Raw genomic sequence first — 16,601 nt, forward strand, 5'->3', positions numbered from 1 at the left:
ACTCGTGATTTACTGCGGATGCGTCACCGAAATTCTTCATCCTGAGTTTGTCCAGCAATCTCATTGAAGTCATCTTCGATGTTGAAGACATACAGACGTTTTTATTTTTTATTTTGATTTACCGTTACATATTTATTATTAGGAATAATTCAGGTGAGTGTATAAACAAATCTCTCTTAAGGACAATAAAGTACGGATACAGGGGAATCAGTTGTTTTCCACAATTATATACTTTACAGTAGTATAATATACTATCTTGGCATTAACATACCTTATTTTTTCATTCCATATGGGACTGATTATCTAAGAGGACCTTTTAAGAAAGTCCGCAAACCGAGATCGAATAGTTTATATCCAGATTTTTATTGTTCTTAATGAGTAATGAATTACTAGAATTTTCTACCCGAGCGCATGATATTAGTACCTTTTGTTGATACATTTAAGGTTAGATTAGATTGGGTTTACTGACATCACATCCTATTTCCAAAGTCTATCTGATCGCAAACATATTGAAACTGTAAATTGAGTATTTCTATTGTTAGTTTGGATTAAACTTAAATAACTGTTGTCATGACATGAAACCAACTTTTCAATTGCAAAGATATTATGAAGAGTCGTTTTTATCCGATTGCAAGAATGAATTTGATCTCAACTCATTAGCAGATAATAATGATTTCACTGTTTATAACTATCTAGGTCACGATATACTTGTGTGCCGAAAACCAGCCTTAACAGAACATCATAGCTCTAGATTGAAGACTGATGACAGAATCGACTTATTATACGATTTGAAAACATCTCTGGAAGGGGAACGACGTGAAAAAACTGGTCATTCATATGATTATAAACCTCAGAAAATGCAGTGTGGCCCTCATTTTCTTCACCGCGCTCAATTTCACTCTTCGAAATGTACGTTTCCAAATCCAAAAATAAAAGTCAATATTGAAAACCTTCATATGTACCCGGGCTTGAAGTGGAGTGTGAACAGAACTCAAAAAATAAGTAGACGAACTGCTTCCAGGTCAAGCAATGTCATTCCAATAACCAGCTTCATAAGTGATATATTTAAATTACATAGGATTCAATAAAAGCGTCTTAAGATTGACAAAGTTATGTATGCACAATGGAGAAGATGAACTGTAACCACATAAATATATATGGAAATAGCAACATGTCCACATTAGCTAGTACAATAAACTGCAATATATTTCCCTCGGGAGAGATAATGAATTACAAGTGTAAACAAGTTTTTCAGATGTTACTTTTGGTACTGACTATATCCCAAACTGCATGAAATTGTATTACCCACAATGCTAGCTATTCGTCTCTACATTTTGACTCAAATGTTTTGTCTTTAGAATACCATCGTGGATTTGTTTGGTTTTAAAACGATAAAATTCATAGGCATGTCCTTAACAGAAGCTAAGTATTGTTTGAGTGAAAAAATAGTCTTTTTAATAAACATTAAAGTCTGCTCCTTTTAGACACATTTGACGTACATGTTCACTTCCTTTAAAAAACTCATGTATTTATAAATTTAAATAAATTAAAATTCGAATAATTCTTGTTCTTATGAAAGCCATAGGTCATTAGATAACACTCATTGCGTTTGGTCGTATCGATAAATGTCAAAAAATATGATGCACTCTCTATATCACTCAGTAGTCGTCATATTTTCTGTTTCACTTCCACAGTTATACGTCAACAGCGTATAAAATATAATTGTTGACTGATAAATTACAAAATGTAGACTTACTAAGGATTCACTCGAAAATCTTTCTGTGAAACGTTTTATCTCAAATAGTCAATTTGACGACCATGCTAATATCAAGTCGTATGAATTTCAACTTAAAAGGTCTGATGACTTTGAAGGCATGAAGAGAGATGTATTATCACATAACAGTTTTAGATTTAGTACTGTGACAATCACATTCATACTAAAGAACTACCTTTGAGTGTTCTCTCTGAAGATGTAAGGGAAATTAAGTTTAAGCCGTTGACAAGTAAGTTGTAAAAGCTAGAATCTTTTATTTCAACAATCTCTTCTTGAAACTTGTAATTGACTACAGATTTTAGGGACGTTAGGTTTGTTTTCCCCTAAGTGTGTTCATGTGGTTAAGTTAAACTCTCAGTTATTCCTCTGATTGTTAACTTTAAAACTACATTATGACATTTACCTGAAGCGAATGTAGAGATTGTCTAATTTCTTCATCAGTTTTCTGTAATGACATTTACAAAACAACAAACCAGAAAATTGAAGACTTGTCCTATCAACGGCCATGATTAGCAGTAAACACTTTGTAGTGACTTTGTTTTGCTAAACAATCGTCTCGAGAACCGTTATAATATAAGTCCAAACGGTGTTTGAAATCAGAAGACAAAGAGAAGAGGCAACCATAGTTTATAAGTAGATAGCGCAGATCACAAAGCTAAAAGCACATCGAGCGTATTTGAAGCGGAGAAGCGAATAAGTATATGTAAGCAAATACATAGGTAAATTTATAGTCAAATAGCATAAGGGTGTAGCAAGGCAAAACGAAAGCTAACAATAAGATTTAAGTATATATATATAGTCAGAGGGGTCCTACAAAAATGAGTAAATAACATATAATTAGACGCAAAAAATGTCTCTCAGTCTCAGCACTTCCGACACTCGTTTCAACCATGTTCGTCTGGATATTGTGAGACATCCACCAAATTCAGATGGATACTTTTCTTAGATGTATTCCGATTTTCGGTGCGTCATCCAGTCTGCCGAGGTCAATATGGAAAAGATCTCCATAATTCCCAAATCAAGAGTAAAAAATAACACATGCTAGACATCAAAATTAAATTCAAGGATTGCATTAATGACTGAATCAGCGAGGGGACACTTGTAATTCTCCAGAAGCAGGGTTTTGCCGGGGCAGGCACAATTTTTGGATAAGAGCTCCCATGATTATGATTTGATATTATTCAAACCGTTTCTCTTGACACTCCAAATAAGCTACTAGTTGCTCCAAAGAAATATTCACCGTATTTTTCCCCGTCGCTACTGATAAGTCCTCCGAATGAATGCTAGATTTCATTCCTAAACCCTATTAGTAACCCCCAGGTTAGATCCACACAACGTGAACACGAGGGAAAACTTGAGAAATATGGAAGAAATGCTTTACTCCAAAGGTTTGTTTATGAACAGAAAATCCAAGATTTTTATAGTATTTTAGATGGTCTTGGGTTGCCGGAAAATTATCGAACGCTACTAAACATAGTAGCAGTATTGGTAATCATCCAATCAGAAACCCGATATGTGACTTCTTTTTCTCGATGTTTCTGGCAAAACTCCTAGTGAATGCTGACTTGATAAGATGCTTCTCGGTGTTTTCAGAGCCCTTTTGGCTTTTTTGAGGAATTTTTTGGATCTCTTCAACAGACCAGCCAGTGTTGTGAATTAGACGAAGTCTCGAAATAAAACGGAACGGATTCGTTATGTGGACGACACATTCGTCATCGTCAAAAAGGACGAGCTGGAAAACACCTACAATTTGATCAACAATGTTTTCGATTACATCAAGTTCACAATGGAACAGGAGTCAAACAACAAACTACCAGTCTTGTATGTATTAATCACTAGAGCCGATACAGGATATCTGGAGACTCAAATATATTGTATGACGACCCACACAGATCAAATTCTCAATTACGGTAGCAACAACCTAGGAGCTCACAAAATCGATTGCGTACAAACTTTGTTCAAGTGAGCGAGGACACACTGCAACACAAGTGTAGGGCAGAAAAATGAAGAAAAATATCTAAGGACTATCTTCCAGAAAACGGCTACCCACATAACTTCATCAAAAAATACTAACCAGACGCATCAGCAGAAACAAATTCATGTACGCAAACCAACAAACGGAATATCTCACCATATGTAAAAGGCATATATTAAATTACGAGATTGTTGAAGCCGTTTGGAATAGGCGTAGCACACAAACCAACAAAATCACTTCAATCAATCCTATGCAAACTAAAGAACGAAATGACAAAAGAAGAAAAACCAGACACCATCTACAAATTAAATCGTTTCAACTGCGTAAAGTGGACGCCATCTTCATCTTCGCCTGGACGAACATCAATTAGTGGTCAAACGTCATGATATATCGTCACTTATATCAATGCATGCGGACAATTGTGGACACGCATTCGACTGGGAAAATGTTAAGATTTTGGATGGAGATAATTCTAAAAACGCCAAAGGATCCTTAGAAGCTTGGCGCTCAGGTCAATCAGCAATCGACAAGCACATTAAAATCGACCCAATTTATCAACCAATCAGAAAAATTACGGACAAATATAGGACCAGGAATCAAATTGATGGGAGATACAATCAAAATAAAGAGGTACACAATGACAGGTTAAAGGTCAACAATAACCAATCAAGATCGAGGTCTACAGGACAAGCTGTGAGCCATATGTGGAGAACTTCGAACATTTCACTTCTACCTGAAGTTTTTGATGATGATATCGTTCAGAATAACGATGAAAGCTGCACGACTAAACCATCCAGCTCAGAGGACAAAACTCCACCAAAATCATTCACCTGAGCTAAAACTCTTCACCCTATCAACACCGGGATCAATCAAACTATGACAGATTCAGTTAACAACTTTATTTATTGTAATTATCACATCGTTCTTTAAATCACTTAGTTATCAGTTCAACTTTATTTTCACAATCATTTGTGAAATTATAATATTGTTATGTAACACTACCATTCTATGAGTATTATTTTATTGTTATAAATCACAGATATCAATGCAGAATCATGATGGATATCTAATTGAAAAGTTATGTTTCTTCTCTATCCTTTTTCTCGCCTGATTACTTTCGCAAACTTTTGAACAGTTTGATTAGAAGAAGATCCTCACAAAATTGAAAGGGAGATTTGTTATAAATATTCTATCGCAATTTCTGACAATAAAACTCATGTTATCCTTTCTGTGAAGTTGAATTAACGGGAGACAAAATGGACTACTATAACTAGCTATTTTTTCTTCATTTAAAATATTTCAATGGAGTACAATTTAAATTCGTACAGTTTTCAATATACGCACAAGTAAGATTTACTTTCACTGTGCTTCAAAATAATCTCTCGTTCTCTGTATGGTTTTGTTGATGAGAGATTGCAAATGAAAAGACAACTACAGTATCAATTATTGCAGACGAAAATTTACAAGTAGCAGAACTCAGACTACTCAACTACTCTTGTTAATCATGAAACAGATTGATGACAATGAATGAAAATATTTGTAATAATATTGTTTCTTGGAGATTCTTTGGTAAGTAAAATTGCATTATCTTGTATGTTTAGATGAATAGATTATATTAACTGCATTATATTTCTTACTGAGTAGTGAATTAATTCTGGTGAGGTGAAGGAAAATTGACCAACCAGTTTGTATGGACTCAAATAGTAGATGTGGGTCACGAATGATTATCAAAGCACTTTTTTAATGTAATTCAAGGAATTTCACAAGTTGAAATCATGAGCCGATTGAAGCTAAACCACCATGGAAAACCTGGAAGCACTGGACGGCCGTTTCGTCCTAGTATGGGACTCCTCAGCAGTGCGCATCCATGACCCCCCCCGTGGTCTAGCTTTAACCGGCTCATGGTTTCAACTTGTGAAATTTCTAAAAAATCTCCACAAAACGCATTCTGATAGTAATTCAAGGAACCCTGAAACTAACACTACTCACTATTCCCTTAAATTTTCTTCGGATACCTAAAGTAGTAGCTATAACATAAGTCACTTCAGATCACGACCTTAACAGTTACACCATTCGGAGTTATCGTACCCTCGAATTTTGACAATAGTAATGTTACTTCTTTCTTAAACAGCGAATTTCTGATATAAGATCAGATGAACTCAGTCAAAAGGAGTATATCGTGTTGTGATATTCCGATCTAATTGAGTGACTGCCTCACGATTCCTAAATCGCTGACTAGTCCTCTACGAGAATGATAGGTGTATTGAGTACATATATATACATAGATGTTTTTATAAGGTGATAAATACTTTATACATAACTGGTGACTTTATTCAAAATGCCATTGCCACAAATTAAAGTGTGTTCGAGGTCTCTTATGGTGTTCGTACGCTGGTTCATTTGTGTCTACCAGAGAATGTTTTGAAACGAACTGTGAACTTCTATCACATTAAGTACTTTTTGTATTATTACTTGTTCCAGTATGATACTAGAATGGTCCACAATGGACTACTTGGTTTGTAACCACAAGGCAGGTGAAAAAATCACTCAGTACAGACCCTCACCCCGCACATATTCCTTTCTTACTCACTATTTGATCTTGTAAGAACATGTGATCCACCTAACTTTACAACAATATACGATCTGTTTGGGTTTCCTGGGGTATCGTTTATGTAAACTAACAGTCACTAGATGAATATTACATTAAGAGCATTCGATAATTTGTCAGTTTTTTGGTAAACACAATACATATTTAGATTTTAGTTTATATTAAATTCTTTTAAGGCATAACCTTATAATTGACTTCAATACCCACATAATTATAATTATTCTCATTAGATCATTACTTCACCAATCTCCATAGCTTCAATAAACACGATATATTATATCGGGTGTGATAAATACGATATTGCATACTAATCTTTCCTTATGTTTGCTTTCTTTTCTAGACCATGAACTCACTTCTTACTGAATAGGACTTGTAGGGAACTGAAACGCATTCAAATTAAATTGTTTGTGCTTAGCTCAAGTTTGTTTCATTTAAAAGTACAAACTAACTAGTTTAAAGTCAATCATCAATCCCAAATAACTTCAAGTTTTTGATTGCAGTTGGGTTTGTGTGAATTAATGAGTAAGATTAAGGAGTTTTAAACCAGGATAAACTATACGTTCATCACATTCCATTTTCAAGTGATTTTATATGATATCAATTAATCATAAAATGAGTGATTTATGAAAATTCATTCATGGATATTAACGATCAGAAAACATAAGCTTTTATCAATAGAATGAAAGGGATAGTAAGGTCATAGATTGAAGTTTACGTAAATCTTATGAAACATGAATAAACATCTACCATAAGAAATATATCGTTTTTTTCTTTGGTACAATGTTACAGTTACGTTTCATTTGACATTTTGTCTCTGGATAATTGACATAGGCTGAGTGTTTTTTTCTTGATTATTTATGGAACATAATACCCTTGTGGCTTCACAAAGCTTGGTCGATGATCGTTTATCCGCGGACCCTGTGGCATCTTCGTCTGGTCTTGCTGGCGTTGGTGTCACACTAAGCGCTAGAGCTGAGGCAGTACTAATCGATTGGTTCCCCATTAACAGTCGGTTATGTGATGTTAGATTAGAAAGTTCCATCAAAGTGAGGAGAAATCGGTGTGAGGACTGTTCTCTGGGATTGTCTATTGAAGAAGGGTGTGCCTGAAAAGTTTATTAACATCTTAAAAGCTCTATATACATGCACCTCAGGCAGAGTGGGTGCATACAACCACCTCTCTCCATTGTTCCATTTAAGAATTCCTCTTCAACTTTGCCATCGACAACGTTCTGGAAACAGCCCCGACGGATGTAAGTATTGGCGGTGTGGATCTGTTGCCCGGAGAAAGACTGCTTGTGAGACCTGACATCTCCGAGTTGGGGATATTAGATGACTCTCTGTGTGTGACCATCGTTGTCTCTGAAAGATTGCTGACATCCAGTGGCAACACCATGTTAGTAATGTAGAGGTTCGGCATCGTGTGTTCGGGCACAGAGATGATAATTCGATTGGTGTCACCATCTTGAAACATCGACTTCGGTGGCTTGGACATGTTTTACAAGTGTCGTCCCAGAGAATTCCACGTCGTGCATTATTTGCCGACTCTGGGACTGGTTGGAAAAAGCGGGGGTGGTCAGTGAATGACATGGTGTCGTGGTATGAAAGAAAGCTGCAAAGGACTGGCTTCGGTTGGTCCTTCACGACTCCCTGGTTAGGGTCTGAGAGATGGTGTAACACGTTGGGTAGAGATGTTATCAGATATGACCCAGAATAGAAGCCAGTTGCGATCCTCCTGTAACCTTCTTTTACTTTCTTCATAAAAAAGATTTAACTTCTTCAAGTGAAAGAATTCTCTGTGGCTGTACTTTCCCTAATTGAGCTGTCTTTCACATTATTGTTATTTCACTATAATACACTAATTTCTGTTCATTATTATACTTCTTTTTTCTTATACACACCTTTCATTCATTATATCTTCACATTCTCATTATTATTGTGTGGTGTATATGTATCTGGTGCCCCTTTGTACCAATATATATGTTTTCAAATAGATAAATAAACCCTTATCAAATCTAATAGTATTTTACTTCCAATTTAAATATACCAAGTGTCACATAAATCGATTTAGAGAAGTAATGAAATCTTCACAATTAAATCATTTAGCTTCCAGAACATGATATCATCAAAAAGCATCTATTCGATCTAGAAATCTTCATCTTCATTATTTAACATGTTATTATAGAAGTGTGTACTTTTTTTTGTAGAACTGTAATTTATTCAAATATCATTAGTGTTGAATTCAATATTTTATTATTATTTGAATTTGAAAAAAAGTAAGTATATTTCAACCATATATACTGTTAAATAATCAATTCGTATTTATTGATTATTTAACTAACATAATGAGATAGATACGTATAAAATTCATTTAAAACTATTAAAATTAAAATAATCTAAGTAAGAATTCCTGTTTTTACACGTTCAAATAACTTTTTTTCTTCGTGTTTTATCATACAAATAAATTAAATGATTTATAATATTGAATTAATTTAAATCAATAAAATATAATAAATATATAACCTGTACATTGTTGGTTTGTTTTCGAAATGATGATTAGTCACATGATCAATTGAATGATAAAAATTTGAATTTACAATACCGTTTTTTACATAATTTATTTATTATTTCAGCTAAAACTAGAATAGTCTTATTTATTTGATGTGGTAATATAAAATAGACTAATTATTGATTATTTATAACTTTATATAATTTCATCTATTATGGATTGTTAATGTCATAATTAACCATACAGAAAAACCTTAAATCAATTTAATTTAGGTTTCTTATTCTCAATTGTTCTAGTCAAGTTATAATTTTTAAATTATCAGTTTCAATCTTACATATAAACTAATTCTTGTTTATATGCTTTACTTAAACATTCTTCATTGTTTAGGTATCTATTTTTTGTATAATAGACTGTTTGTACTGAATTAAATAGTGTTTTACAAATAACTAACATTTCAGTTGTAGAACTGTGACGTGTTGAGAGAGTGGAGAAGATTTGTAGCTCAAGTGGATGGTTTTTGATAGTTTTGTTCTCTGAATTGGATAGTTTAGTTATGGAGCTTTTATCGTTATTCTGAATGATATCATCACTTGTACCTGAAGTTTGTGCTGATAATGTCATTCAGAATAACGATGAAAGCCTCACGACCTAAACATTGAGCTCAAAGAACAAAACTCCATCAAAAACTATGAAGTGTATATAAATAGTTATTTTTTATTTCAAAATAGAAGTATTGGTATGTATACAAAATAAACTGGCCAATAGAATTTCCATTTGAATGCTCACCACTCTAACTAAATGGTTATACTTTTATTCAACTACTAATCAATAAATATTGTACCCTTCTTATAAGTTTTGACTATTTCTCGTACTTATTTATTTATTGGTACGTTCCATTACTGTGTTTTTCTTTTCTTTTTGACTACATTTACTTCAGATTTTTATTCTTATTATAGTAAATTACATTTCAGGAACAGAAATAGTATTAAAGATCCAGTTCTAGTCGTTTTGACTATAGTTACTTCAAGAATCCTAATTCAGCAGTTTGAAAAACGTTTTCGGTAAAGATGCCTGCAGACAAACTAAATCTCACAAGGAGTTTACCAGAAAGTTTAATGGGAAACTGAAAGTGTCCTAGTTAGATAAACATTGCTAATCGTATAATACACATATATCGTTATCAAAGCTCAAATTTTATTTGAAATTGATCAGTCATCGAGTAGTGACTATTAGTGCTGACCAAACTCTGCCAATATAGAGACCGTCACTTCCATTCCTCTACAAATTACAGGTAAACCTTGCTGACAAGTGTCAGATAGCAAGTAAACTACGTCGCGGCTTTCCGGTTGGCTACTACTACACCCTGGCATCATAAATTTTGTCATTGTCACCTTGTTCTCATGACCACAAATTTTATTCACCGCATTTTCATCAAATCATCATTGCTCGTTATTAAATATAAATTTTTCAATCGTCTTCATGATGAAACCACAATTTTTATTCCTCAATACAATTAAATTTGCACAATCCTTATATAAACTTATGATATACCTACCTACTTACTTCATTACTCCTGTTATCTCCAGTGGAGAATAGGTTGCAGATCGAAATTCTCCATCCAACTCTGTCTAAAGCAATTTGTGACTTTGATGATGACTTGCAGATAGTTGTTTTGCGTTCCATGTGTTCTTCAATTGCAGGAGTGCTGTCCTTGCTTTGCCAAACCTTAAGTTTACATCAGCATCAGACCCTCCTTGTTCATCGATGATGCTATCCAGATAGGTGGAAGTTTCCACTTCTTCCAGAGTTTCTCCATCAAATGTGATTCAGTTGGTTGGTGTTCTCCGTGCTGTATTTGAGGATCTTGGTATTTTTGTATATTTTGAGGCTTCTGATACACTGGTCATTTTCATCTACATTTGTTCCTGGGATAGAAGAGCTAATTCATATGCGAAGTCCAAATCGTTCAGCTGCATCGAAGCTGTCCATTGTATTCCGTGCTTCCTCTCAAATGTTGAGATCTTCATAATCTAGTCAACCATTAGGAGGGGAAAGGTGAGAGTATGCAGCCTTGTTTGACACTGGCCTTCATTTGAAATGCCTATGTGAGCTGCCCACATGCATGAATTTGCAGTGTAGTCCACCGAATGAATTCCGGATGATGTTGATGATTTTTTCAGATAAACCATAGTTTCAAAAAAGGCGTTTACTGAAACTTTCATCTGGTTTAGCAACACTCTGTTGAAACCTTTTCCTTGTGCCGATAGTAGTGATACCTCTGTAATTCTCACACTTGCTCAGATCTCCTTTTTTTGATATCGTGATGAGGTGTCCTTCTTTTCGATCTGTGGCAATCGTTCTTCCCCCAAATTTTTTTGTATGGTATGTGGAGCACCTTGGTAGTTACTTATATGTCTGATCTCAGTGCTTCATCTATTATGTTGTCTGATCCTTCTGCTTCCCCATTCTCGATTTGTCTGATGGTCATGCTAATTTCTTTGATCGTTGGGGTGAAATCTTTAGGAAGTTCTTCAGGTGCTGCTTTGATATCCAGTGTAACCAATGGAGCTAGCCTTTGCAATAATTCTTCAAAATGCTCTACCCACCAGTTCCGTTGTTCGTGAACCTCAGCAATTGGCTTGCCTTTATTGTTCGTGACTGGTCGCTCTGATTTACTATATTTCCATGTTAGTTTCTTCGTTGTATCATACGAATTTCTCATACTAAACTATCTTAAAGTTTCTTCTGTTGTCACTTCCACATATTTCTGCTTATCACATCTAATGATCTTCTTCACTAGTTTGTTCACTTCTGTATATTTGACTAGTGTTTTGGTTTTCGCTGCTTTTAATTGGTTGTTGTTGATGATTACTCACTTATTGTTCTTCCTTTCTTAAACCCTGTCCATGGTTTCCATAGAGACACATTCCTTATGATTGTGCTTATTGCACCCCTGAACCTCCGCACACGTTGAAGTTAGTGCCACTTTGATCTATTCCCAATTGACAACCATAGTAATTTCTTCTTTTGATAGATCTTGTAGGCCTTGAAATGTGTTGTTGAGAGCGATCTTGAATCCATTGAGTTTGTCAGCATCTCGATGGAAGGCTGTATTGAACCTTTGTAGTGCTGTTTGTCCAGTTGTTCAATATTTCTTTAGCTTCAGTTTCATCTTGGCAACCACCAGGTGGCAGTCTGAAGCTATGTCAGTTCCTCTCTTCGTTCTCATGTCTTCCATTGACCTTCTGAATATTTTAGTGTTGCAAATATTATCGATCTGACTCTCTGTATTGTTATCCGGCGAGACCCATGTAGCTTTATTTATGAGTTTGTTGGGAAGATTGTGCCTCTTGTAACCATTTTGTTGGATGCAAATAAATTTGCAAATCTGTCACCATTCTCGTTCCTTTCTCCTAGTCAGTGTATGTCGTCTCATGATATCTTCATACCCGGTGTTGTCCGTTCCAACTTTGGTGTTTAGGTATCTCATCAGAATTGTCAGGTCATTTCCTGAGCACTCCGCTGTAATTGATTTTAGCCTCTCATAGAACTGATCTTTATTGAGATCGTTGGTGGGTACATAACGTGGGGTAACATTCATTGTGACTCCCTCCTCCTTTGTTTTGAAGGAAAATTTGGTGATCCTGATTCCGTGAGATTTCCATCCTATAAGTGCATTACGTGCTTTTTCGGACAGCATCGGTGCAATCCTTTGCGTATACAAAGCATTTTCTTCTTCATGACCATAGTACGACAGTATCTCTCTCGAATCTAATCTTTTCTTTCCAGCTGCCAAGTTGCATCTACTTCTTTCCATAGATATTTGACTGGTTCTCCTAGTCCTTCACATTATCCAAACGTTCCATGTACCTATACTAATTGTTGCTCTGGTGTGTTAAAAGGGGCAAAGGAAACTGTATCCCTGCTTCTCACAGTCACAGAAATCTCAAAAAGTACATGAAAATTCAAAGTCAAAATTCACTAGAACTTATCGATTTATGCTTAACAACATATTTTCAATTCAACAACAAAATCTACAAACAAACTAAAGGAATTCCAATGGGATCACCAACATCAGGACTTATTTCAGAAGCAGTGATGCAGACTGGAAGCCCCAGTGATCAAGCCAAAAATTTGCATTCGTTATGTGGACGACACATTCGTCATCGTCAAAAAGGACGAGCTGGAAAACACCTACAAGCTGATCAACAATGTTTTCGATTACATCAAGTTCACAATGGAACAGGAGTCAAACAACAAACTACCAGTCTTGTATGTATTAATCACTAGAACCGACACAGGATATCTGGAGACTCAAATATATTAGATGGTGGTTGGAGGTAGTCAACAGGAAACCCTGGACCCGGGTTTCGTGCTACTTCGCACTCGTCAGCAAGGTGTACCTGTAATCTTGAGGGAACTGGTGCTCCCTCAATACATAGTGCCCGCAGTGTCGAGTCACCTAGACTGGTGGCCACATTGCAACATGATCGATAGCATTCGATCTGCACTAATAGGGACTAGACAAGCATGACATTGATCACCACCCAGTGAACAATCAATTGTGACTCAAATATATTGTATGACGACCCACACAGATCAAATTCTAAATTACAGTAGCAACAACCCAAGAGCTCATAAAATCAATCAAGTATTTCTTTGGTTTTTTCTTGATTTTACTGAATGTCTGAATAGGGATTTTTACTCGAACAAAAAGTAAACCTTTAATTAATAGATGCTGAGAAATTATTTCATAAGATTTTGATAACCAATTATATTTAAAACAACTAGTCCCTTTGATAAATTTCGATGATGTAATAAGAAGACGAAGATTATGAGAACTATGTGATATATTAGCGCAATACATTTCGAACAATCTGATCACACATATACTTGTTAAGAGCATTTATACATAAAAATAAAAGGTCAACTAGATTGGAAACGGGGTAAGAGAAGATAAGGATAATGATAAGAGTAATGATAATAATGTGAACACAATTCAAAACCTAATCACTCTGGATAATAAGTCAATATTACCAGGGTAGGTTTAAGGTAAGAACAAACTGTTTTTGAACACACAAAGGGGGGATTGTTCGAAATATGTTGCGTTAATATATCACATAGTTCTGATAATCTTCGTCTTCTTATTGCATTATCGAAACCAATTATATGTTATCAGGAATAGAAAAAATTCTCAGATCATTGAGCTTTTTTAATCTGTAGTCATTTTCCAGGTACCAAATGGGATTAACACTCAAAGATAATATTTTCATTCTACAGTTCACTTGGAAAAATAACTCTTACGAATTGTAACTGTATAGTGTATTGATTATTTTGAGATTATTTCTACTTTTTTTTATCAAGCTATATCATAAAAACACTTATGACCTTGATATTTAGACTGAATATCTCTTTTTCACGTTGCTGATTAATTTTAACAAGGTATCCGTGATTTTCTCAGCTGGTATATACTATAGAATAACTCATTCAATTACCCAATTAATACATTTACAAAGTTCAATTATAATGGTAAGTTTATGATAATTTAGTTTACAGATCATTTACTTTAAAATGAGTTTTTATCAACAACATAAAACACAATCAAACAGATAAAAAGAACTATGTGTGATTAATTAATATTTGCAACAAAATAATTACCGATTTTTTAAAATTTAATTAGGTGATCATAGTTTATAAGAAAAAAATAATCGTCTTAATTCAATGGACTTAGATGCATTGTCTGTTTATTGATTTAAACGATTCAGTGGCAATTTTACTTATTAACACACATTATCTCGATGTTAAATTTGAATAAAGATTGAATAGTTTTGAACTTTTTTTTCTTGATGAGTATTTCTTTATCATAGGTATAAACTTCTAGGAGGTATTTATGCTACGGCTTTTCATACTGTCATCTTTCTAATTTCGACATTCAAGCACATAACAGGAAAAGAAGTGTTAAACAAATCAGTCTAGGAAACTTGTATGGTTTATTGCTTTCTCCAATCATTATTATCATATTAAATACACTAAGTTGTGTGAAAGATAAGTATACTTAAGAAGTGTCTTAATTAATGTTTGGTTTGATTAGACATGTCACTTAGAAAAACTCATTATACACAATAAAGCCTAGAAACTGTAAATTAAATACAAGTGATATAGACTTACCTATAAACGAAAAATGTATCATCTCAAGACTGAAGACTCAATTCACTTAGGGTTAAATACACGGTTCAAAGTACAACTGTCAGAATGAAGTATAGCATCAGAGCTTCTATTAACATTATTCACTAAAGATTTACTTCCAAAAATTCACGACTAATCTAAAGTTGTCTACAACTGAAATATAATTTGAGCATGCTATGAACTGGTCCAGTGTAGCGTGACCAGATATGGTGGACAAATAATACAATTATAGCAAAAATCACACCTTTAATTACTTCTTTAATGAGACTATGCAATACTATGTAAAATTCACTGACTGAGTTGTTAAAAATAATGACATATTTGAATTTGATAATACCAGAAAATTGGAATAGAAATTCTAGCCTAACAAAATCTGTGACCTAAAATCACGTTAGTAAGTCCATACCACTAATCGAACGACAAAGATGTTATTGTGACGAAAATGTGAGGACGAGATATGACAGAAAATACTAATAATAATAATAATAATGCGTGTATAAAATGTTAAAACAGTCAAACGAAACTGTGAAGTGTCATCTGTAGAAGTTCGCATGCATCTACATAGATATCCGTGTCAAGAATACTGAAAAAAGTACACCTAGAACAGAAGTAAAAAACATTTATTGATTTTAACAAGAAAATGCATGTACAGTGAAAATTGACATTGATAAATATTTAGCCCATTTCATTAGAATTTAAGTACCAACACGAGAGATTGAAACAGTGATAGATAACTCTCAAATATTTGTGTTTTGTTGAGTCAATTAATGGTGAGGAGAAATGGTGTTGGATGAAAGAAAGATCTAGTTGCTATCATCTATGTGAACGGCAACATTCCGTAATTAATTTCAGTGTTTGTTATTATTATATGTGATGGTCAGAAAACTGAATCAACTGTACTTTTACTGTGATAAGATAATAAACACATATTTTCCATTTTGCTGTTTTAAATATCATTTGCATAACAACAAGTATCACTCACACAACATTTTTAAACCTGAAGGCAATATACATATGAATACTTTAGAATACTTATCGTGTGACATTAAGTGCCAGAAACTCTTCAAAGATCCATTTCTTAGTGTGTTATGATTATGTGTCATTTTTAGCGTCACATATATCAGTTGACAACTAACAAGTCATTTAATCCATAGATTGAAATCGAGTGTACTATAACTTGTAGTGTATTGACCCTAAAATTGGTCGATTTAAACTCACTCTCCTTTACAACAGATCACTAGGGTCGTGATCCACCTTTAAAGTACTGGATTTACTATATCATACGTAATAAATGAAGTCATTATCCCAGGTACACTCTGTGAATGGTAGGAACTAAATTTTCTGACTCAGAAAAGTTCTAGCGAGTAACTGTGACAATCGTAGACTATTCCAGCACGGATATAGTATAAACAGAAATACAACTGTGTGTAGCACGATAGCTTTAAGTCCATAAACAGTAGCAACATCTATATTTCTATTAAACTATCTCCAGTATTTGACTGTTTGCCTTCCAGTGAGTGTGCAGCTTGTAGAGAATTCAATAGCTAAAC

The 16,601-nt window shown here is 34.2% G+C and overlaps 1 protein-coding gene across 1 annotated transcript; it reads left to right on the forward strand.

The window, feature by feature from the left end:
• The first annotated feature begins 416 nt into the window (after positions 1-416).
• On the forward strand, positions 417-15,699 carry MS3_00001392 (uncharacterized protein). Its single transcript, XM_051208836.1, has 2 exons — positions 417-5,318; positions 14,308-15,699. Exon 1 carries the CDS (start codon positions 576-578, stop codon positions 1,086-1,088), a length of 513 nt encoding a protein of 170 aa, XP_051074236.1. The 5' UTR covers positions 417-575; the 3' UTR covers positions 1,089-5,318; positions 14,308-15,699.
• Positions 15,700-16,601: the final 902 nt, after the last annotated feature.

Source organism: Schistosoma haematobium, chromosome 1 (assembly GCF_000699445.3).
Source record: "Schistosoma haematobium chromosome 1, whole genome shotgun sequence".
NCBI lineage: Eukaryota > Metazoa > Platyhelminthes > Trematoda > Strigeidida > Schistosomatidae > Schistosoma > Schistosoma haematobium.